General features: G+C 42.2%; 1 protein-coding gene across 1 annotated transcript in view; it reads left to right on the top strand.

Annotated features, from left to right (window-relative positions):
- The first annotated feature begins 2,514 nt into the window (after positions 1 to 2,514).
- The window catches only part of MYO3A (myosin IIIA), a 158,265-nt gene continuing 135,478 nt past the window's right edge, over positions 2,515 to 25,301 (top strand). The window contains exons 1-4 of the mRNA XM_040988058.1: positions 2,515 to 2,690; positions 6,764 to 6,898; positions 21,697 to 21,801; positions 22,676 to 22,775. Coding sequence (XP_040843992.1) covers positions 2,523 to 2,690; positions 6,764 to 6,898; positions 21,697 to 21,801; positions 22,676 to 22,775 — 508 coding nt within the window. The 5' untranslated portion in view covers positions 2,515 to 2,522. The remainder of the gene's footprint in view (positions 2,691 to 6,763; positions 6,899 to 21,696; positions 21,802 to 22,675; positions 22,776 to 25,301) is intronic.

The raw sequence follows: 25,301 nt of genomic DNA, 5'->3' as shown, positions 1-25,301 counted from the left end.
GATAATTATTACTGATTACCTCTTTGCATGTTGGATCAAAGGTACAAATTTTATAAAGACCGAGTGTTCAAAAACAGTTTGCAAGTGTATTTCATGGAGTCATAGAGTCTTTGTTACATTCATAGATGTTTACTAGATGGTGTGCCTTTAAATTGAATTAACCAGAATGTAATGATTTTTTTCCCCAAAAAAGGCATTAATTATGTTATTTGAAAAAACAGAGCATGTGAGGGAAGTAGGCAAGGAGAGAGAGAGAGAATAAAGAGCAGGAATTTAAAACCTTCTTTTTCCTGGCTGGCTGCTCAAAAGATGCCAATAGCTAGACCTGGACTAGGTCAAAGATGGGAACCTGGAACCCTGAGGGAGTCTCCCATGTAGGGAATAGGCAACTGGACTTGAAGTGGAGTAGCCAGGACTCAAATGGGCACTCCTATGGGATGTCAGGGTCATAAGTGGCAGCTCAACATTGTATACTACGATACTAGCTCCCAGAATATTATTATTTGCTAGGGCTTTTTGTATCTTCTTCAGTTCTCTCTAATCATTGTTTTTACCTGCCCTTAAGATAATTTTATTTGAAAAAAAATTTTTGTTTGCTCCACAGCTGTGTATTTAACACCAGTTATTTGGCAGAGGCACATAGGTAAGCCTTGTTAAGTTTGAAAGTGATTCAGCTAGATCTGCTATTAGAATTAAGAGATGAACAAACATTTGTCTATTTAGCCAGTGTCTGCTGATTGCCTACTGTATTCTGGGCACTATTCAGAGAATTGTGGATGTAGTTTAATAAGAGGAATTGGTCAGCCAAGATAAAATCATTGAAGAAAGGTCAATGAGAGAATATTATTGTGAAAAGGGAGCACGTGGGACAGGCAGGTGTAATTGGGTGCTTGAAAGAGTTAAGGATCTTCGCACAGATTAGTTATCCAGAATATAAAGGAACACCTTTCTGCGTCATTGCCTGGTTTCCTACACCTATACGGGGAGGCGTGAAGATGATGGAGAGCCTAACCAGAATTTTTCTTTTTCCCTGCAAAACTGAGCACTGAGGTGTCTGAAATAAGTAAATCATAGGATCTGGGCTGGGAACAAGAAAAGAATTAGGAGGAGGAGACTGAAGAGGGTTGATACACTTACAGAAGGTGGGGTGTCAGTGCCTTGGCAGTGTGGGTGGGGTTCAGTGTTGTGTGGTCACCCGAATGGATTTCATAGGCTAATCTTGATACGAATGCATTTATGTTTCATCACATTTTTATTAATATATGTGTAAACATATGAAAACCCATTTTAAAACTTAAAAGCAGTGTCATTTTTTTCAGTACAGAATTGAAAAATGTGATGCTGCCAAAAATACTGGGATCACTTCTTAATTTTTAATTCTCTTCCCTCTACTTCTTGGGTAATTTATAGAAATAATTGTATATACAGAGAACAAGGACATTGAAGACCATTAGCTAGAAGTCAAGAAACCTGGAATCTTACGTTATCTATAGAATCTCTTTTACAAAGCCTCTTGGTGTCTTTGACCATATTTTCTTAGTTAACTGATTTTTGCTTGTTATTTTAATACTATGGAGGAGCAAGGTGTACAGTGATGATATCAGATATATAAATGATACTTAGTAATGCAATCAAACTTTGACATTATTGATTGTGGTATTCAAAAAACACCACTGCATTTACACTGTTGACTGCATTGTTCTATCTGATCGATCAATAATCTTAGCACTGAGCCAGTGATTGGTGTTGAGTATATGGAAGTGGCGGCAAGTACCCCAGAAGGGGGAGTGGTCACATTTGCAGGAAGGAACAGCTAAGCTGAGACCAGAAAGATAAGTGTGTGTTAAACTGTAACCAGAATACCACAGGCAGTGGGAAGAGGGGATGGTTTATATTAAGACCTTCAGGCAAGGACAAAATCACCTGATGGACCCACATGGCTGGATCATAGAAACTGACAGAAGAAGTGTGAACGCACAGGGACAGGTGGCTGGGCAAGGGTCAAGTGTTAAAGAACCTGGTAGGTTGTAGTGAGTAAGAACACCCATTCTAAAAGCAACAGAGAGAGTGCATCAATGATTTTTATTAAAAAAAAAAAGCGATGCGAAACATAACCCCTATTTTATTAAGTGTGGGAGTTGTTTAAATGAGGTTGAATTTTTATCATGGTTAAGGTTCATTCTGAAATTCTTTGATTTATTGTCACACTGGAACGTGAAGAAGTCAATCAAAATGATATAAACATCTCTTATTTTCATCTGAAGGAAATTACAAGCATTTAAGATGAAACTATATAAAACATAAAGCCCTGCTCACAAAGCATTGCGAAGCTCCTATTCATCGTTTTGCCAAGAATAAATGACAATTGTTTGTGACTCTGGCCAGCGTCCCATCACTATTGTCTCTGTCCTGACTGTAAAATATGAGCAAATCCTCCGCAGCATCCTGTGTGCCGTGTAGTATGTCACAGCCAAATGAAAAGGAAACTCTACTTTTTCTCTCCAGTGATTTAAACCTTGGAGATGTTTCCACTAACTGGGAAGACAATCATTTTTGATAACTTTCCTGATCCTTCTGACACCTGGGAAATTACTGAAACCATTGGAAAAGGCACTTATGGGAAAGTTTTTAAAGTCTTGAATAAGAAAAATGGTCAAAAAGCAGCTGTCAAAATTCTGGATCCAGTTCATGTAAGTCACAAACCCTGCCCAGTAACTTAATGTCTGTAAGTATCTCAACTTGATTTATTCATTAAAACACCATTCTAAAACCAGTTAAAATTGGATAAAAATATTTCAAAGACTACTGATTTAATTTTTCTAAGTTTATGCAATTATTGCATATGCATTAAGGCACAAAATGCATGTCTTGACAATTCAAGAATTGACTCAACATTTCTTTAGACTTTTTGAAGTCTTGTATTGGTTTGCCCACAAATATAGTGTTTTGTCAAGCTTTGCTATAAATCTTTGCAAAAAAAGTTGTCAACAATGATTTACTACTGTAGTTTTAATGATCGGTGACTTTTTTTAAAAAAAAGATATATGTATATATCTTTTATATATATATATATCTTTTTTTTCATTTGAAAGGCAGATTTAGAGAGGAGGAGTAGAGAGAAAGCTCTTCCATAGCTGGTTCACTCCCCAAATGGCTACAACAGCAGAGTTGAACTATGATTTGTGACTTTTAAAATTTACAGTATATGAGTGAAAGGGGCATCTTTGCATTTCATTATTGTTTACAGCTCTTGTCTATATTTCTATTGGACTATAGTATGCTTACTTTTTATTTGTTGAATTCTTTATTTAATGTAGTATTAAGACTTTGTCCATAAAATGAATTTAAACAACATTATTTCAAAAAATAAAAGTTGAAAAAGTCTTACGCGCGTGCACACACACGCCCCGTAACCCATAGGTCTGGAATGATCTGAAATGTCGTCCTCACCTGACATCTTTTTCCCCTGTATTTGTTTACGCTTCAGCTGAACATCTTAAGTCAACCTAAAGAGTATCTTTTTTAATTCAGGTTATTTTTTTAACAGAAGGGAATTGATATTCAGCTTTGCTTCAAAGTTTCCAGAGCAGAACTGGTGTGGACTCACAGCTAGGAGGGAGTTCTCCCTTGTGAAGAATTAGATTTTGTGCCTGGTTCCGTTGAGCTAAGCTTACGCAGGGCCACAGTAGGGTTCACTTACTTCTTGGCAGGTCTCTGGTGTGAGAAGAGGAAATGTCAGGCTTTTTCCCTGAGGAGAAATTTGAGAGTGTTTTCTGGGAATAAGAGCCCACCATGAGGGATAGTTCCAGATCCCCATCTCTCTTATGCCATGGCCGAGCCAGAAGAACTTAAATCCTCATGCACTCCCTAGGGTCCCCAGTGATGAGGCAGATGAACGGCTGCCAGGAGGACATCAGAGTCCTGGGTCCTTGTCACGGCATGTGCACTGGCAAGCTGCAGGATCCTGGAAAGATGTCTCTGGACCACTTGGTTCCTTGAAGGATTGCCTTGTAATTTTTTTTGGTTTTTTTTGACAGTTTGTTTTTGCTAAACTCTTTGGAACAACATTATTCCATGGTTTTGAGCAAGGGAGAGTCTTATGGATTGATTTTCATTCCATGTATTTGTTTTTCATTTTATTTGAAAGAGAGAGAAAAAAGTCAGTGAGATAGAGACATAGCCTCCATCTACTGCTGCAACCCCCGGGTGCCCACAAGAACTGAGGCTGAATGAGGCTGAAACCAGGCTGAAGCCAGGAGGAAAGAAGTCAGAGTCTCACATGTGGGTGGCAGGGACCCAATGACATGAGCCAACACTGCTGCCTCCCCAGATCTGTATTCGTGAGAAAGTAGAATCAGAAGCAGACACGTCCACATGGGATGTGAGCAACCCAGGTGGCATCTCAGTCCTTGCAAAAGAGGCACAAGTTATACTAAGGTGACTGTACCCCTTCCCTCTAATCTTGCTGTTAGGGGCTGCGGCTCATGGCAGCAAGAAAGGAGAATTCTAATCCTTGTCTGCCCTATCATGAGTGTATTGTTCCCACTCCGCATTCTTGATGGAGCAGAGACGTGATTATAATCCACATAACCTCATTGCTCATCATTTACTCACGTAAAGTATACTTGTATACATAAATAACTGTCTTATCCTGTTACTGTAAGGAAATAGAGTTTATAACAATAGCATAGGGAAGGACCTTTATTCTACCAACAATCATTATGAAATTTATAACATCCTTTACAGGTCATACAAATTGAGTCCCATTCGCAGTCGGCTTGGCAGGACCAGACCAAATGATTTTGTGGACCTTACATGGTCCATGATCCAAATTCTCCCCTCCTCTGTTCTAGTTCTTCATTTATTCTTTTTTCTTTTATTCTTGTCATACTACATATATGTCTAAGAATTATTTACACACTCTCCATTCATCATGTCACAAATGATAACCCCGAGATTACAATCTTGAATAAATGTAAATGTATCCAGGCATTTTTACAAAGATTGGATTTTTTGTTATAGCTGTTCAGGGTGACACTCCCTAATATGCACTAATAAGTTTCTGTCCCATAAAGGGATTAAATGAGCAAAGTAGTAGACTTGGATTTTAAATATGGAGTTCACACTAACCATCTCTGATTCTAAGTTATCTAAGCTTATTTGAAAGACAGATTTTACAGAGAGAGGGACAGAGAGATTTTTCTTTCACTGGTTCACTCCTCAAATTGGTGCAACAGCTGGAGCTGAGCTCATGTGAAGCCAGGAGCCAGGAGTTTCTTCTAGGTCTTCCAGGTGGGTGCAGGTGCCCAAGGACTCCTGTTCCCTCCCAGGCCATAAACAGGGAGCTGGATCAGAAGTGACAAAGGATTAGCATGCTATCCCACCACACTGGCCCCTGACCTTGTTCTTTTATATGTAAAGCTCAGTTCCACGTTATGGTCTATTTCCATGATTCCATGATTCCATGGAACAAGATAGACTGTCATAGCAATATTTATAAGGCTTCCTGCTTTTTATTACTCTGTGAGTTTTTCATCTGTTTATACATATACACATACATATACATATATTATTTTTTAGAAGTGTAGCTACGGGGTTAACTTGCACTTTTACTGACAAAGTGGCAGCCTGCTATATCTCTGGTGATTTAATTCTCTCTTTCTCTCTCTCTTTTTAAGATTTATTTTTATTGGAAAGTAAGATATATAGAGAGGAGGAAAAGACAGGAAAATTTTCTGTCCAATGAATCATCCCCCAAGTGGCAGCAATGGCTGAAGCTGACCCAATCCGAAGCCAGGAATCGGAGCCTCTTCCGGGTCTCCCACGCAGATGCAGGGTCCCAAGGCTTTGGGTTGTCCTCTACTGCTTTCCCAGTCCACAAACAGGGAGCTAGATGAGAAATGGAGCCCATGTGGGATCCTGGAGCATGCAAGGCGAGGACTTTAGCTGCTAAGCTATCGTGCCGGACCCAGAACAGATGTGTTGTTTTGTTTTGTTTTGTTTTGTTTTGTTTTGTTTTGTTTTGTTTTGTTTTGTTTTGTTTTGTTTTTACATAGCACCCAAGGGTACTGTATTCTACAGAAACAAAATGAACCAAATTATAGTCCTAAATATTTTTGTTTCACATCTGTGTCTTTGCTGCCGTGTTAAAGCTAGTGACTAACTGCATCCACAGTCTCCTTTTTTATGCCTCCTTTTTTAATTTCAGTGAAGCTAAGATCAATGTTTATGATGTAGTAGATAAACCTGCCACTTGCAACACTGTCTTCCTAGATGGGCACTCTTTCAAGTCCCAGCTGCTGCAATTCCTGCTCAGCTTCCTGCTAATGACCTGGGAAAATCAGAGGAACATGGTCCAAGTGCCTGGGCTCAGGTAGCCATGTGGAGACCTGGAGGAAACTCCTGGCTCCAGGCTTTGGCCTGGCCCACACCCGGCTGCAGTGGCCATCTGCAGAGTGAATCAGCATGTGGTTCTCTCTATTTTCCACCTCTCTTCTCTGTAATTCTCACTTTCAAGTAAAATGAATAAAATCTTTTTTGTAAAAAAATTCAATAAAATTAGTATAACCTAAGATGTATCATGTTAGCATGGAAATGATAATCTCACCCCTTAAACAATGTAAGCAAGTAATTTCAGTAGATTCCTAAGCACAATAAAAACTGTCAGGCTATTGCTTTGACAGAATTCGTTTCTGTCCCAGGAAATCAGTGCCATTTTTCCTAATTTGCCCTATTTCTCTTTTTGTGGCTTTTGGGAAACCAGGATATCGATGAAGAGATTGAAGCAGAATATAACATCTTGAAAGCACTTTCTGATCATCCCAATGTGGTTAAATTCTATGGGATTTACTTTAAGAAGGATAAAGTCAACGGGGATAAACTGTGGCTGGTTCTGGAGGTAAGAGATTCTGCGTCTTTGGTCTAGATGTAATGCTCACTTGGTGTTTCTGCAGCAGGAACACCAGAGACAGGTCCACCCAGGTCTCCCCTATTCATGATAGCACCACTAACAGAGCTAAGTGCCGCTTCAGGGAAGGAAATGGTCAGAAAAACTAACCAAGTGATTATTGTTAAACAAAGGTATTTATTGTCCCCGAGTGGGATAAACTTAGTAGAAATGGGGTTAATACTGCGTTATTGCTGAGCAGGAGATGGGGGAGTCTGCTTGCACATCTGGATGTGGCTTTTCTTGCATTTGGACAACCCCCAGATGCAGGTTTCTAGAAGGTGCCCTCCTGAGGCAACAGCCTGTCCGAGCTGAATTCAGCTTTTCTGGTTTTCATTGAACATGATTTCTTAAGCGATGTGATCATTCATGGTCATCAATTAGAAATTGTAAAGGTGTTGTCTACCAAGCTCAGGGACAGCAAATAGCTGAACTTCACTGGTGGTCACAGCATGTATTGTGTTCACTATCATCTTACTAGCATTTGCTTGCTTTGTGTCTTTCTGGAATGCCCCCCTTGCTTTGAGAAGTGGCCCTGTCTTAAGCTGCTATAACAATTTGATAATAATAATATTAATAATAATAATAATAAGGCACAGACTGAGTAATTTGCAAGAAATCATGGAAGCTTGAATCTGGAAAGCCTACGTGAAGGTGACCAGTGGGTTTGGTGTCTGCTGAAGGCTGCTCTCAACCTTGGCCACAGTCTTTGCTGACTGGCAGGATGGCGAGAGGCCCTTACACAGAGGCAAGGCTCGTGCATTAGAGCTGGATTCCATTCACAAGTGAGGTCTCTTCTGGAGTGCCTCGTGAGTCTTAGTTACTTACAGAAGGATCACCTGTTGGCCATTAAATTTTAGCTGGCTCAGGAATTAGGCATACACTCCATCAATTTCATCCTTTGCAATCCTGTTTTCCTATTTGATTTTTAAATGTTTCTACAAACATTGTATGGCCATTGTGAAAAAGATGTGAAACTCTCAAAAACCACTTTATCTTTAACTTACTCATTTGTTTTCTATGTTTTTACTCCTAAATTATTCTGTTTTATACTTAATACAATTTCAGATGAACTTAATCATTTTTTTAAATTAAATCCCATTTCTTGGTTAATAAAATACAAGTGGTACCATGGGGCTGATCATAGAAAGTGATAGAAACACGGATTCAGGGCCAGTATGTGGCAAAGCAGGAAAAGCCACCCTGATGGGTTGCTGGTTCCTGTCCTGGCTTCTCCACTTCCCATCCAGCTCCCAGTTAGTGGTCTGGAAAATGCAGGGAAAGATGACCTGAGTGCTTTGACTTCCACCACCCACCTAAGAGACATGGAAAAAGCTCCTGGCTTTGGTTTGTTGGGGCAACTTGGGGAGTGAACCATCAAATAGAAGGCATTGCTTTCTGCCTCTCCCGCTCTGTGTCTAATTGTGACTTTCAAATAAATACACACATCTTCAAAAAAAGAAAAAAAGGAATGATAACTCAGAGTCATGGGGCCACTTTCTCCAGATGGGCTCCCATTCTGATGTGCTGTGATAGCTGCACCTGGCAACATGTAGTTCATTGACCCATGCTCTTCATCTTGGTGAGACTGTCCATCACCCTTCTGAAACTGTCCACTGCTCAACTCCACTCTGTAGGTTTGCCATGCACCTGAGCACTTTGCTGACTCAGCTGCTCTGCTGGACGGAATCCTCCCTTTCTTGATCCCTTCCCGTTAGGTTTCTGGAGGGAACACACAGCCTCCACCTTCCCTCCTTCCCTGAGTGTGAGTGGGAGGCCCGGCTCCATCGTCCTAATCATGGATTCCTGCCACTTTCCCTCCCAGCCTTGTCTGCACCTCCGCTTTCCATGGGCACTCCCTGGGTCATCTGCTCAGGCAACCCCAAAGCAGCCTCTCTGAGAGCTTGCTCACCAGCCCTTCCTGTGATGAACTTTTCTTGAAATCCTTTGTTGACTGCTCTCCCCTTTTCCTGTCCTCTTTTGCTTTGTGGCTTATAATATTTCATCCCATGACCAGCATTTTTGTGGAGATTCAGGAGCAGCAAGAAAAAACAAATGTACATTTCTTCTGCTGCTTTTAATTGCAAAGCTTTTAAAAATGTAGAAAAACATTTTCCTGACGTTGTTCAACAGCTGAAGCTCTGTATGATTACAAACTTGTAATTTTTAAGTAACCATTCATAGCTCTTAAATTGTATGATTTCAAAAATTCTATGTATCTAGTCTGAAGCTGGCTTTGTGCTTTTAGTTCATTATATATCAAAACAAAATTAAACTTTTCTTCATCTAAACTTAATTATCCTGAGTAATAAATATCAATTATGAACTTAAACCATTATGTCTTTCCTTAGTGGAGAATTTTAAAGATTTTACTGAATGTTTGTGTTTGTTTTTGAGATATGATGTTGAAGAAATTTTTTATGAAGCCTTTTAAAAAATAATTAATTAATTAATTTTATGGTACAGTTTCCATAGGCTCAGGGATTTCCCTTCCCCTTTTTCATACTGATTTTCTCTATATATTACAGTAGTATAGTCCTTCAAAAACAGTTGTAAGTTCATTATTCTGCTATTTGTCTTTTCTAAAGATTTATTTATTTATTATTGGGGAGGTAGATAGGAGAGACAGAGAGAGAAAAACCTTCCATCCACTGGTTCACTTCTCAAAAGGCTGCAACAGCCAGATTTGAGCTAATCCAAAGCCAGGAACCAGGAGCTTCTTCCAGGTCTCCCATATAGGTACAATATCCCAAGGCTTTGTGCCATCCTCCGCTGCTTTCCCAGGCCACAAGGAGGGTGCTGGTTGGAAAGTGAAGCAGCTGGGACATGAACCAATGCCGATATTGGATCCTGGCACTTGCAGGTAGAGTATTAGTCCGTTGAGCCATCATGCTAGCCCCTTGGTGAAGTCTTGAATGAAATTATGCATATGCTTCAAAATGTTTTCAGGGATGTGTTTTTAGTTTTTCATTCATGTGGAATAATTGGTAGATTAGCATTTAGATAAAGATTTGAAGATTCTAATGTAGGCCTAGTTGGGCAACAAAATAAAGCATTAATCTTTACCCAGAGCTTAAAAATATTGAGTCATCAATTATTGTCTTTTCTTCTTGTGAAATCCCTCTGTTCGCTTTATTAGAATCCTTACTTTTTGGTAGTATGTCAGTGGAGTTAGATGAGCCATGGAACTGCTGATCCCAACTAAATATATATATATTTATCTAATATATACACAGATATATTATATTATATTATATTATATTATATTATATTATATTATATTATATTATATTATATTATATTATATTATGTTATATCATATCATATCTTATTGTAGAGCAGAAAACAATGATTCTGGAGCATTCAGGACAGGAAGGCAGCACACAGATGTCATGAACACATGGCGTCTTCACAGCTTCTTTAAGCCTTGTCCTTATATTTTATTATCAGATGAAAATATTGGGACTGCAAAAAGATGTGGTTTGATGAAATTTCAGAAACTTAATGTATCCGAATTTGTAAAGGGGATTAGGGTGTACAGCTTATTTGCATATGTAAATTAGACTAATTAAACAGACACGTAAGTGGCTAGCTGCACAATTACCTGATGTCTAAACATGAATAGTGCAGGTGCTGCATTAATGGCACTTGCAGAAAAATTGGCTTGTGGCACCAGTACTTTGTCTTACAAAATGACTGCTAATTATACCTTTTATCATAATGAAGTCCAAATAAATCATTTTGCGTGAGGATACCGCAGGAGTAGCCACAGAAGGGTGATGTCGCTCAGTGAGTTGTGCTGACAATGCTAAGCTGCCGCCATGAATCCCCATAAAGAAGGGGTGTACGGGTGGGGGTGAATGGAGCATTGAGTGACAACCCTCACTGTGAGCCTGGTTCATGGGGGAGGTGCTGGCAGGCTGGACAAACCACGCTTAGGGACTTCCACTGGGGAAAATCACTGTACTTGAATAAGGGTGTCTTCAACTGGCTGGTGGTAGAACATGCACAGCATGCAATAACTATGCAGAGATTTCCATTTTTGCTGCCCCACAATAATCTCTCTTAATTCCATTTTCCCCATGCGTGTTTTGAAGCACCCAGCTATTTCAGAATTAAAATCACAGGAATGTTGTTTTCCCAGCTTTTGCTGAGCAGACCAATTTTGTTCTAGTTATAATTTGGGAATTATTTCTTCTTTTTTCATACATTATTTTCTCTCTCATGTATTTTTCCTTCATTTTTTTAGATTGGTATACAAGATTCTGTTTGTAGGGTTTTTTTTTTTCTTTCCTAAATCTCCTTGTGTTTAACTTTATACCCTAGATGTTGCCCACATTTAGCAGAAGAACTGGCCTTTTATACACATCTGGGATTGCATTTACAGATGAGTATGAAGCTGCCTAGTGAGAGGTGGGCAGACTGTTTTCTGGGGGACTCCTTTGCTTGTTCACATTGACAGGGATTTTTAATGTCACTCTGTATTTCCAATTTCTCCTAATGATGCTGGCATAAAGAGAAAAACAGTGTTTTGGGCTTGTTTGTTTTTCCTTATGCCTCCTTTCTAAAGCCCCTGCTTGCTTTCCTTTCTGCCTACTACTGTCACATGTCTTGGCTGAGCTGTTTAGCAAGATCTGGGTGCCCCTTCCGACTCTGCTTCCTGGAGCTCCCGTGTGCAGTTGAGAATCCAGGATGGGGGAAGGGACCAGGAAAGAAAGTTCTCCGCATAGGCTTCTCATCTGAGACCATAAAACAGTCGAAATTGAACAAGACAGGGCTTGCCTTGAGCATTTTACTGTCTGACGAACACAAAGGAAGAATTGAGATTTCCCCCACAATTTTCGCCTCTTCCTGGGCTGATGCACAGCCGCCTCTGAAGTGCGTCAGGAAATCTCGTCTTCTCTCTCAGGAGCTATTTGCCTGGTGTGTCTTCCCCCGTAATGGGGCCTGGGTTCAGAGTTAGGACAGAGCTCTGTTCCAAGAGCTTGTCCTCGTCATCCACTGTCAGCAGTAATTGCTCCTTTTACAGTGCTAACACTCACTGCCTTCCACGATTCACTTGAATTGCTCCTGATTTGTTCATTCTTAATAACGACATTGCTTTCTCTCATTGCCTTCCAATTGTAGCAATTTTTCCCTTTGGAATTATATCCCTTTCAGGAGATCAAAGACTGGCAATTACAGGTGGTATTTGAAAGCACAGAAATCCAGTAAATAGTCTCTCAAATGCACATTTCAGATCATTAAAGTGGTTTGCATAGACATAAAAACTACTTTCATATTTCAGGCATTGTTTTTCTTTAAGATTTATTTATTTGAGAGGCAGAATGACAGACAGTGGGAAAAAGACAGAGGGGAGGCGGTGGGGAGAATGTCTTCCATCCACTCACTCAGTCCCCAAATGCCTGCAATAATCAGGGCTGAGCCAAGCTGAAGACAGGGCCCAGGAACTTCATCTTGGTCTCGCTTGGGGGTGCAGGGACTCAAGTACTTGAGTCATCACTTCTGTCTCCCAGGGTGTGCAGTAGCAGGAAGCTGAGTCAGAAGCAGAGAGTGGTCTTGGGCATCACGGATGTCCCAAGCAGCTGCTTAACAACCTCTGTATCACCATGAGCTCTTCTATAGTGCTCTTTATACTTCCATCAGTACAGAATGTGAAAGTCTGTCGCTAGGAAAGGAAACAGAATGACAGAGAGGATGTGTTGGAACAAACATGGGTTTCTCAATGATCCTTCAAGGCCTCTACCATAGAATCACCAGTCTGCAGAAGTTGACATGATGCTCTTGAGGACCTGGGTATGTGTAAGGGGCCCAGGGAAGCAGGGCACGAGAAGACGGGCATGCTTCAATTTCTCTGACAGCATCCCTTGACAGAGTACCACCATCACAGTGGAGGTGGAAATTATGATTGCTTCCGTGCCCCTGAGTATGAGAACAGCCATTCCCAGCTCCCATCTAAAAGGCTGCTATTTGGTGCCCTGGCTACAAAAACCAGTCTCTACTAGGATGTGCTTCCTTTTATTTTGATTTAAAAGACAAGATGGAAAACATGTGAAGATATACTGAGGGAACAAACCAAATGTAACTGTTTTATGACTTGCTCTCCTGCAAACGCTCAGTGTTTGCGGAAAGCACCTACTTCTTAGAGCACAAGTGCCAGATGATAGGTAAACTGTGAGGGGAAAATATAGGATGACAAGAGATGTCTTGCTATTCATTAAACTCACAGAACTTTATTCAATAATTCTTCCAATAGGTTATTTTCTCTTTTTCAATGTGTGAGGTAGACATGGGTACTGAGACCTGGTGGTTTAGAGGAGAGAGTTCGAATAATCTGTGTGGGTCATACTGATATACCAGCCTACTTATGAGTCCTGTGTGGCTATACTCCAACACAACCTGGTGCTCTGGAGGACCAGGATAGATGTAGAACAGGCTAGGCTGGGTCTCTGCCCCTACTGAGCTGTGTGTGAGCTGTATGTGAGTAAGGACGAGCCTTGGCTGGGCTGAAACATCCAATAGTAAGAACCAGAATGGGTTGAAGGCCAATCAGGAAAGGCTATTGTTCCTGCTAGGATCCACATGGACCCACCGGCATGTGCAATATCTGACATTGAGAGAGGTTTTGATGGAGGAGCCTGGGCAATTCCTCTGTCAGGACACAGTCCCTGCAGGTGAGTGCAAGAACCACAATAGGGAGCAGCCCAGACCTGGCCAGGGAAAGGTACCTACTGGCATACATTTGGCACAGGTCGGGGGCAGACCAGGCTGAACCAGTTCACATCATCCGCTGGTGAATCTGAGCACCAGAACAGTATAGGTCAGGCCAGGTTCAGTCACAACAGCAGGGATTTGGTGCCCACTGGGCTGGGCTAGACTGTAACCCTCACCAGGCATGAGCTGGAACTGGGGACAGTCCAGGCCGGGCCAGGCTACAACTCCCACTAGCAAATGTCGAGGTGAGGGGGCCATGCCAGACTGGGCTGCAGCACCCAACTAGCACATGTGAGAACCAGGGAAGGAGGGGGTAAAGCTGGTAGGGGGAATGTGGAGGGCTCCCCTGCTGGAACACCACTCCCGCAAGAGAGCATGAGTTGGGCTGGGGGCAGAACAGACCAGGCAGGGCTACAACACCTGTGGGCCTCATGTGAGCCAGATCAGGGAAGAGCCAGGCTTGGTTGACTGTCCCTACTGGTGCAAGCATAAATCAGAATGGATGAGGGTTGGTTGGGCTTTGCTGCAGCATCAGCTGGCATATGCTGGCACTAGGGGCTAATTCTGTCAAGTTAAACTTGACAGAGTTTCCAGGTACAGGACCACCTGGAAACTACCTGATCTGGAGTAGGCCCAGGAGGGAGATAGTGGGCACCTCCCTCTTGGGTTACCACTCCCAGTGGAAAGCATAAAAACCAGGACTGGGGCAGACCTGGATAGACAGAACAGCACCTACCAGCATGTGTGTGGACTGGATAGTGGGTCTGGTTGGGTTGAACTAGGCTTTAATGCCCATTGACATGTAGGAGAGCTGAATGGGATGTGGGACAGACTGAACAAGTCTGCAGTACATATGGGCAAACACGGGAACCAGGGCAGGGGCTGGGCCTGGTGGGGATTATTGAGAGTTTCCCCAACTGGGCTGCAGTTTCCACTAGTTTGCATGAGGGCCAAGTGTGTGCTGGACAGAATTAGGCTGGACTGCAACACCCATTGGTTCGTGTGGAAGACAGGGCTGGAAACAGAACTGACCCAGCAATTGCAACCACCAGCTGATTGGGGCAAAGGACTGTGCTGGGCCCTGTACTGGCAAGCATACACAAGAATCTGGTCTGGGATCAACTCAGACAAAGTTTCTTTGGTGATCTCCCCAATCAAACTGCCAGACTCAGAACCATGAAGAGAAATGCAGATTCCATGGTCTGACCATGGATTTCAAATGTCAAAGCTGAGCTTCCTCAGAGGCTCAGACAGAGTGGTGGACAGGTGCACATGAGGATATGGCAGTCCACCGGAACCTGCAGCGGACACCTGGTACCACAACAGAGGATGGAGAACAGAATAAATCAATCAACTACCCCAGCCATGTGTTGGCAGTGAAAATCTGGGCAACGGAAATATGTAGCAGTGCCTTGTAATGTTACATGGGGCCTTGTCATAGGATCCAGAAGTTTCTCTTGCAAATGTTTGCTTAAAATCAGTGAATACAAAAATATTTTAAAGTGAAGGTTGATAGTACTTCTATCAAATGAGACCAAGTAGTAAAAAGTGAACTTTTCTGCTTTTATAGCATCACAAACATTGTCAAAATAAGCTGACACCCTAGAACATCTTTAAATAAGCAAAACACCATTGGAAAGCAGCAAATTTCAGAAGGACTGACTTCACAAAACAGCAATTCTTCGTCAAAACTTGAGTCAGAAATGTCCTGTCTTTTCCTAACATAGGAAAGACATCCAGAGAACTTAGCAAGGCTCTCTTTGGAAGTCAACAGCAATGATGTGTTTATGGGATATTACCCATTCTAATTCAGCTTTTGTTGCTCCAATGTTTAGTACCAGCTGGGATGGAGAATTAATTTTTAACACTACTCGATCATTTAATTACTGTGGCTCTGGGTTGGAAAAATTATACTCCAATTTTGTTTAATTAAGGCACATCATGGGTATGTCTGAACATTGTGTGGCAGAGCAATTCTCTAGGGTTCATCAGATTCTTGTAGATTCAATTTTTGGTCTCTCTTGCTCATCTAAAAACCACAAAGGCTGACTATCACATAATGTTTTCACCTGGATGCAATTATTTCAAAAGAAAAATGCATATTCATTTTCATTTTCATGATTTATTGCTAATTCAAGGACCTTTGCATTTCACTCTATGTATTTTAATCATTTATACTCACTAGAAATAAATCCACATTTCAGCTTTATCATTATCTTATTACTTTTCTTTATATAGGAAAGGGCATACATTATCTAGCTGATGTGAGTAAATTGTATCTAAGACTGTTGAGATTTTGCTGATTCTAAATGAGGAATTAGAGAGTTCTGACCGTGTTTTAAGGTTATTCAGGAAGATAAGCAGTCACAGTGGAGTTTGTAGTGGGTTCCTATTTAACGCCCACAACCCATTTACTCATTTTTGTGTTTGTTGTGCTCATTCTCTCTTTGGATTTCTTTAACATTTTGCACTAACTCCTCTTGACTTTTCCTTCAGAAAGAAAGTTAGAGCATTAGCCCTGCTTAAACAACAGAGGCATCCATTTGCCACATGAGACAGGCACAGGGAGGTGACACGGACCACAGAAAGAGGACTGTTAAGAACTTTGACTCCTCCCAGTCAAGGTCTGTGTACAGCCCTGCCCCTAGTACCCTAACAGCAGACATAACCACTATGAAACAGACAAACCAATGGGCATGGAAAAAGGAAAAAAAAAAGCTATATGATTTCAAAAATTGTCATCTGTATTTTATTTATTACTGATGACTTGTTTTTTACATTTAACTATTCACTAAGTCTATTAAAGCACAATTACTTTTTAAAAAGATTTACTTATTTGTTGGAAAGTCAGATATACAGAGAAGAAGAGAGAGAGAGAGGAAGATCTTCCGTCAGATGATTCACTCCCCAAGTGAGCACAGCAGCCATTGCTATGCCGAGCCGAAGCCAGGATCCAGGAACTTCTTCCAGGTCTCCCACACGGGTGCAGGGTCCCAAGGCTTTGGGCCATCCTTGACTGCTTTCCCAGGCCACAAGCAGGGAGCTGGATGGGAAGTGGAGGTGCCAGGATTAGAACAGGCTCCCATATGAGATCCCAGTGCATTTAAGACAAGGACTTTAGCCACTAGGCCACGCCGCCGGGCCCAAGCACAATTACTCTTAAAAGATGAAAAACACAAGAACCATAGAAAACAGAAAAGCAACATAAAGATTTTACTAATGCACTGCCTCAAAGAATTTCATTTCATTTTTCTTGTACACTTTGTGGGTATACTATTTGATTGTCTCTTCATATGCAGTGATTTATAAATATTGCCTAGGGAGACTAAAAATATCTTTCCTACAGCATAGTCAACTAAAATAGATCATTTTAATATTAAAAAAAAACCTTTTAACCTCACAATTTGTTATTGGTAAATATCATCAGTGTTGGGCCTAGCACAATGGCCTAATGGCTAAATATTTGCCTTGCAAGTGCTGGGATTCCATATGGGTGCCGGTTTGTGCCCTGGATGCTCCACTTCCCATCCAGCTTCCTGTTTGTGACCTGGGAAAACAGTAAAGGATGCCCCAAAGCCTTGGGACCCTATTCCTGCATGGGAAACCCAGAAGAAGCTCCTGGCTCCTGACTTCAGGTCAGCTCAGCTCCAGTCATCACGGACACCTGGGGAGTGAACCAGTGGGTGGAAGATCTTCTTTGTCTCTCCTTCTCTCCGTAAATCTGCATTTCCAATAAAAATAAATAATATTTTTTGAAAAAATAGTGTTGAAATTTATAAAAATTATTTCATCAAAATGAGGAAACCGGATTTCTTTCATCAATAACTCTTTTTGGCATAGGAAAGTTTCCAAGGAGTTTAGGGCTCATTTGGGATAGTGATCTGTTGAGCTACTGTCTGGGTCCTTGTCTCACACAAGAAAAACTTCAAATTCCTATTGCAAGGATTTGGAAGAGATGTGAACAGGAAGGGCAGACTGGGAAGGAAAAAGAAATAAAGAAATTTTTAAAAAGAAATAAGAAGAAAATGCTCTGTATCAGTGTCCATTAGCAGATGAGTGAATGAACGCAACATGTAAAATGAAAGTTTTGTGTCTTTGAAGGCAAGTAGTAGATTTACACTGATTCTTATCTATAGGCCTAGAAGTATCAAAAGTTAAAAACAATTCCCAGTATGTGTGACTTACAAAATAGACATGCATCACGGTCTCTTTCAGGAGAGAACAAAGTATTCCTTCCCAAAATGTGACATCTGAAAGTGGAAAGTTTGAGGGTACAGAATCAGGCATTTCCGCCTCTAATTCCAGTTGTTGGTTTCTCTTTGACGTTTGTTACTTTCACTCTTCCATTTTTCTTTTTACTCTCGCATTTCTGACTTCCAAATGATGAGTCATTTTTGCTAATGTGTAGCCAGTAGCAAAACAGAAAACTAAAAGGAAAATATGGCTTCTTATGTTTTCAAATATACTGTGTTATCTATACAGTTTCAGTGCATCTGACTTTTATTGCTAATTCCACATCTTTCACATTTTGACTACAGTTCTTGATCTTGTTTTCTAAGTGGGTTTTAAGTGTAAGGTAGATGGCCTGTGTTTATTGGGAACATGAAATGACATGATATGGTTCCTAATATTTGTACTTTACTATCTGTGGGAAATAGTTGACGTCAAGTAGGACGTGTTTGTAGAAAAGGAGCATCTGATTTGAACTGCTCATAGAACGAATGGCTTTTTTAAAGGAATGCGTCAGGTGAAATTCAAGCAACAAAATTTAAACATGATGGGGAGAGGTTGATTGCTGTAGATGTCTGTCCTCTTATTTTCAGTGAGGTGGCTGTTTTGAACCCTTAGATAAGACACCCTTTCTGCTCATGCTGATTGTGGTTAGTATTTTTGATGAGTGCCATCTTTGTGGTTTCCGCGCTACTGTTCTATTTCCTGAACATGCCTGCCTGTAATTTGTGTGTGTTTTGCACTAATATCTATAACATAAAGGACTATGAAATCATCTTTTTTTTTTTTTCATGGTTGACTGTTCACAGGGTTCTAAGACAGAGGGCACGGCGTCTTCCCCCTCACCTCCCCATGTGACTTTAATTGATCTTTATCTCAGAAGACAGCGTCTCCCGGAAGCCGCGCCTCTCGCATCATCGATGCTGAGGCCAGCTCCGTGGCTCCTGTCAGATTAGACTACGATGTCACTGTGAAAGAAAAAAAAAAATCCTGCTTTGGCTGTAATAAATGGACTGGCTGTAAAATTAAAAAAAAAAAAAAATCGGTCAGCTTGAGTCTTAGGAAAATGACCAATCACCATCTTGTGGAGCTAGTAAAACTAGCTTCCGTTTCGAGAGAAGCCTGTCTTCTGAGTATTACCCACCAAGGAAAAAATAACAAACAAGAAGGGGAAAAAATTCGACTCATCTGTCCCTCCCCATCCCACACTTCTTTGTTCCAGAGCACTCTGCACCCAGAGTAAATGCTGCAACAAAACCTGGAGGAAAATGGTTGCCTGTGTGAGAGCAGACCCCACACGTTCCGGCTGTTTTGTTTCTCCTCTTTCTCCGTGTCACCCGAATGCAGCTCTGCGGAACTCGGACAGAATTCTTTCTTTTTCCACTGCTAATGTGCAGGGATCGCCTTAATCTAGGTCATTGTTGCTGGCCCCACGTCAGCAATGCTGGCACTCTCCTATGCAGTTGGGGTTGTGTTAACAGCAACCTTGGCCCCCGGGTGTTGACAGCAGCAGCCCCTCAACCCTGGGAAGAAGAAACATGTCCACACTGGGAAGTGACCCCTGGGAGCAGAATCCCCCCAGGCACAAGTCCTATCCCTGAGTGCCCATGAGGGCGCCAGGTGGCAGCAGCTGTCACCATTGTTGACACACCTCCTTGGTTCTTTGCCTTTGCTCTCAATTGCATAAATTTTCCCTGAAAGAAATAAAACACAGTTTTCTAAAAAATCAGTTTCTTCACCAAAAATACCATGACGATGAAAACATGTATGTGTGAGGATCACATAAAGAATATTTTGCATACAGTAGGACCTGGGTGTAGCAGTTAAATGGCATTTGGGATGCCTGGGTCTCCTGCTGAAATGTCTGAGCTGCAAGCCCCAGTTGGGCTCCCTATGCCAACTTCCTGAGAATGGGCACACCTGGGAGCAACAGTGATCGTGGCTCAAGCGCTATGTCCCTGCCGCCCTCACCGGAAACCTGGATTGAATGTAGCCTTTTGGTGTCAGCCCAGCCCAGCCCTACAGCTTGTAGAATTTGGAGAGAAAAGCAGCAGATAAAATAGCTCTGTTTGCTGGTCTCCATCTCTCTTCCTGTCTTTCTGCCTTTAAAATAAATGAAGAGAAATAAAAATTTTAATATAAAATATTTGTGTGCCAGAATCTCACTAATGTAAATACATATCAGGCATGAAATTTACCCATATGTAGAATAATTCAGATCATTATTAGATATACGATGAAGGGGCTTTATTTGTATTGGACTGGGCTAATGTGGTGGACTCCTTCATTTATATTTCAGTCCTTTTTGCATATTCTTGATGTTTTCAAAAAGCTTAAAACACTTTTTTCTTTTTTGTAAGAAGCCTTAGATTTGGGGCCTGGCATGGTAGCCTAGCAGCTAAAGTCCTCGCCTTGTATGTGCCAGGATCCCATATGGGCCCCACTTCCCATCCAGCTCCCTGCTTGTGGCCTGGGAAAGCAGTCAAGAGGCTTGGGACCCTACAGCCACGTGGGAGACCCAGAAGAGGTTTCAGACTCCTGGCTTTAAATCAGCACAACTCCAGCCATTGTGGCCACCTACAGAGTGAATTATCAGACAGAAGATCTTCCTGTCTCTCCTCCTCTGTATATCTGACTTTACGATAAAAATAAAATAAATCTTAAAAAAAATAAAGCATTAGGTTTGCAGAAAAACTGAGCAGAAAGGGTAGATAGCACCTGTCAACCATCTTCCCCTGTTTCACCTATTAGTACCTTTGTGCATCAGTGCAATGCCAGCAAACAATGCTCTTTGTAGTGACCAATTATAACTATGCCTTGATTTCCTCACCTTTAATATGGAGGCGCTCAAAGAGCATCAAGGTCGCAAAATAATTCGTGCATTTGGTTACCACATTATAAAAAGCTTGTGAGATAATTTATTCCCTATTTCAAACTAGGAGGCTAAGAATATACTTGCTCTCACCTGTGTTTGCTGTCTGATGATTCTTTTAGTTCCTGGAGATTGAGGGGAACAGCAGGTGGGAAGGGAGGTCTGACAGGTCAGAGAGAGGGGAGGGAGGGCACAGACAGGAGCCCCAGAAGGAGGCAAGTCTGGGAGCCACAGCTGAAAGGATCAGGTGTGAGGGGGCTTGGCGGGGCCAAAGCTTCAGCATCTACTGGCGCTGGGTCACAGACCCAGGCTCGCATCCACTGCTCATCTCAGTGTCTCTCTGTTCTGGCAAGCCTGTAGCTCTTCGGAATGTTTCTCGTGGGATTTAATGTTGCCTAACTTGAGAATCCTTCTTTTTGGTTGTCTATTCAAATTCCTTCTTGCTTTTAGGAGGCATTGAAGAGTAGGATGCTAATGACTTCAGAAAACATATTTTTAGAAGCATTTTCTGGAATATTATTAGTAATCTTTTCAGTGCATTTCGATTTTTTGTTGTTGTTGCTTTTGCCCAAAGGAGGTACATTTCAAAATTAATGCATATGTGTCATAGAAAGGGATGCAGTCTGAGGTCATGGAATCTCTTATGCTAGTCATTAAGCTGTCAGAAATCCCTGATGCTTTAAGCTTCAGCTCCTACTTCTGGAATAAATTATTTGTGAATTTGAATTTAGAAATCAAGCCCATGCTTTTTCACACCCTCTTCTAAATGTTCATTTGAGAAGTATATTCCAATTACTCCTTGGATACCAGTATAAGTTTATGTATTCGTTTCATTAAGGATCCATAAATGTAGTCATTTGAAACAAAATTGGAACAGTTTCCTGGGACTCTGATGTTGTCTATTTTAGCACCCACCTTGACTGTTGTTTTTCAGCTGTGCAGCGGAGGGTCGGTGACTGACCTGGTAAAAGGATTCCTGAAGAGAGGAGAAAGAATGAGTGAGCCTATCATTGCCTACATTTTACATGAAGCACTCATGGTAAGGCAATTTAAGTTGTACATTAATTTTGAGGCAGCTCTAGTCAAATAAAAGATGTAAGTTCCATTCACTATACTAAGATTTATCTGTTTTTCTTTAAAAAAAGATTTATTTATCTTATTTCAAAGTCAGAGCTGCAGAGAGAGAAGAACAATGATCTTCCATCTGTTGATGGCAACAATAGCCAAAACTAGGCTTGGTCAAATCAGGTCTCCCATATGGGTGCAGGAGCCCATGCGCTTAGCCCATCTTCTATTACTCCCTCACGTACATTATCAGGGAGCAGTACTGGAAGTAGGGCAGCTAAGTCTTGAACTCGTACCCATATGGTTTGCCTGTGTTACAGGCAGCAACTTAACTTGTTATGACACAACACCAGCCCCTACTCTGGTATTTAATAACAATGAAGATAGAAATTGTGTACTTTTTATTGTTTCCCATGATTCAATGTTGTAGATATAAGGGTTCGTCCCTCCCCCTGTTCTTCCTCCCTCCCCAATTTTCTCTCCCACCCTTTTCCCATTTTAATGTCCATTAGCACAAGTTTAATTTTCTGGTGAAAATGTGTATTTTCTACTATAAAGCAGGTTAGTTGTCACTTTCTTGTAAATAGAATGGTTCCTTCTGAGGGGATCAACGCCTTGTTAAATGAAATATCTGATAAAAGCTAAGCAGTACACTGTGGCTTTGTGAATTTTTATATTTGTAGAATGAAAAGGATGCACTTTAACCTGATTGATTCAAGGGGAAATATTTAAAAGTATGAATTTCACATGGTCTGTGTTGTTTCCTACTGATTTGGGAGGAATGCGTTATCTGAAAAATATTTTTTGTCTAATGCTTGAAGAGTCATGGTGTGCCTCTCACCTTCCAGGGACTTCAACATTTGCATAACAACAAAACCATCCACAGGGATGTGAAAGGGAACAACATTCTGCTGACCACAGAGGGAGGGGTTAAACTAGTAGACTTTGGTGAGTTTCCTTTCAATGCACAGATCTGAACTGCGTAACGGGCTAGTATGATAAGATTTGATTGTTTCCCCACTTCCTCGCTTTGTGAGCATGGCAAGTAGAGGAAAATCCGTGTCATCGTGACAGATGACAGATTCCCAGAAGAGTGATGTCAGTTAATATGTACCCCAATAGCACTAACATAACAACATGGATAGTTGATCTTATCAGAAGGACAGCTTCGGAAGTCATGGGTCCAGGCCGGCAATGGCATTCCCATTGTTCCACTTAACAACGGCTTTGTGAATGCACATATGTCCAAATGCAGATTTTTTTTTCTTTATTTGAAAGAGTTACAAAAGCAGAGACATGAAGAGAGAGAGGTCTTAACTTCCCAGAACATTACAACAGCCAGGGCTGTGCTGGACTGAAGCCAGGAATCAGGAGCTTCTACCAGAGCTCCCAAATAGGTGTCAAGGCCCCAAACACTTGGACCATCTTCTATTGCTTTTTTTTTTTTATTAATAAATTCTATTTTGACATTCTTTACATAGTTAATTAGGGTAAGAAGGTTCAAGGGCTACAGGAAAGTGGATAATACTAATATGTTTTCCATATTGTTACCTTCATGTTTAAAAGGGGGGTATTAAGGGAGAAGGCCCACCCAATTTCCCACCCTCCCCAAGTCCCGGGTGTAGGGCATGCTCTGAGGTTCTTGCTCAAGTGGTTTTGATATTGCAACAGTTATGAATCGCTGTCAATCTTGCCGCTCCAAGCACTATGAGGTCTTTGAAAAATCCACTGATTGACATAGTCCATCATAGCTTAGATGGTTGGTTGACCTGTTCTGTCTTCTCTCTTTTCTTTGTTATGGTTCTGAGTCCAGCATTTAGATTAGGAAGATCTCCAAAGAAACTTCTTGTATGTGCTAACAAGTACAGGGCCTGGCACCGTCCATCGCTCCAATCAGCTGGTGGTTGCAATTCCTGGGTTGGTTCTGTTTTCACTCCCGACTTCCACCGGAACCAATGGGTGTTGCAGTCCAGTCTGGTTCTGCCCAGCACATACTTGGCCCTCACATAAACCAGCGGGAGCTGTAGCCTATGTTGGAGCGACCCACAATAACCCCAACCAGGCCCACCCCCTACCCTGGTTTGCCAGTAAGTGTAGCAGTAATCCAGTCTGTCCCACATCCCATTCCACCCCAGCCGCTGTCTTAGTTTTATGTCCTCCCGTGGAAGTGGTAACCCAAGAGGGATGAGCCCACTATTTCCCTCCCAGGCCTCTCCCACTCCCAGATTCCAGTTGATGCTGCCCAAACAAACCTCGCCCACTTTAATTTTGTTTGCACCAGTAGGAATAATCCGCCCAGCCTGGCTTTTCCCTGATCTAGTCCACATGAGGCGCACAGGTGTGGTAGCTCTGCCTAGTCTGGTCTGCCCCCATCCCAGCCCATGCTCTCCTGCGGAAGTAGCTGTCCAGCAAAGGAACCCTCCCTTATTCCCCTGCCAGCTCTGCCCACTTCCTTTCTTGTTCTCAGGCTGGTTGGGCGCTGCGGTCCCTTCTGGTACAGGCAACCTCACCTCGGCATTCCATAATGTGCACTAGTCTTTGTTGCGACCGAACCTGGCTCGACCCACACTGGTGCCTGGATTTGCCAGTGGATGATGTGGACAGATTCAGTCTGGTCTTGCCCCACGTCTGCCAACTGTATGCCAGTGGGTAGGTTTCCATGGCCTTTTCTGGGCTGTTTCCTATCATGTTTCTCGCGTTTACCTGCTGGGTCTGTGTCCTGCCAGAGGAGTTGCCCAGGCTCCTCCATCAGAACCTCTCCCAATGCCAGGTTTCACGCTTACCAGTGGATCCATGAGCCAACCCTACTCAGTCCACCTAGTGTCATAGCAGGAACTGTGGCTTTTCCTGACTGGCCTTCAACCCAATCTGTTTCTTGCTGTTGGATGTTCCAGCCCAGCCATGGTTTGTCCATACCCACGTATGGCTCACACATGGCTCAGTAGGGGTTTGAGACCCTGCCTAGTCCATCCCACATCTGCCCTGGTCCTCCAGAACACCAGGGGGAGTCAGGGTCCGGCCCAGTTCGGTGCATCCAATCCCAGTCCACACTTGTGCCAAGGGAGACTACAACTGTTTCCAGATCAGAACGCAGCCCCCTTCCAGGCCACGCGCCTCTTGGTGGGAACCTCAGCCCAGCTAGGGTTGTCCCCTTTGCTCCCCAACCGGGTCCGTTCCCAGGCATAGATCACATGCCTGCCAATGGATGCTCTGACTCAGCTTGGCACAGCCCCTCCCCTGTCCCGAACTCTGCCTTAGACACTGTGGCTTAGCGTCCCAGGCTCCCACAGACCAGCAGGTACAAGAGCCTAGCTCGGCATGACCTCTGCTCCCTCCTGGTTTCTAGTTTTACTTGTGGGCTAAGGTTTGCTCAGTCGTGCCTAATCTACTCTGTTCCATTACCAGTTGACATATTGGCCAACTGTTGGAGCTACTTGTGCAGGGCAAGCCCCAAGCCATAGCTTCTGCATGTCT

The sequence above is a fragment of the Ochotona curzoniae genome, unplaced genomic scaffold, assembly GCF_017591425.1.
Source record: "Ochotona curzoniae isolate NIBS_2020 unplaced genomic scaffold, NIBS_Ocur_1.0 contig_4797, whole genome shotgun sequence".
NCBI lineage: Eukaryota > Metazoa > Chordata > Mammalia > Lagomorpha > Ochotonidae > Ochotona > Ochotona curzoniae.
This window is presented reverse-complemented; position numbering and strand designations above follow the sequence as displayed.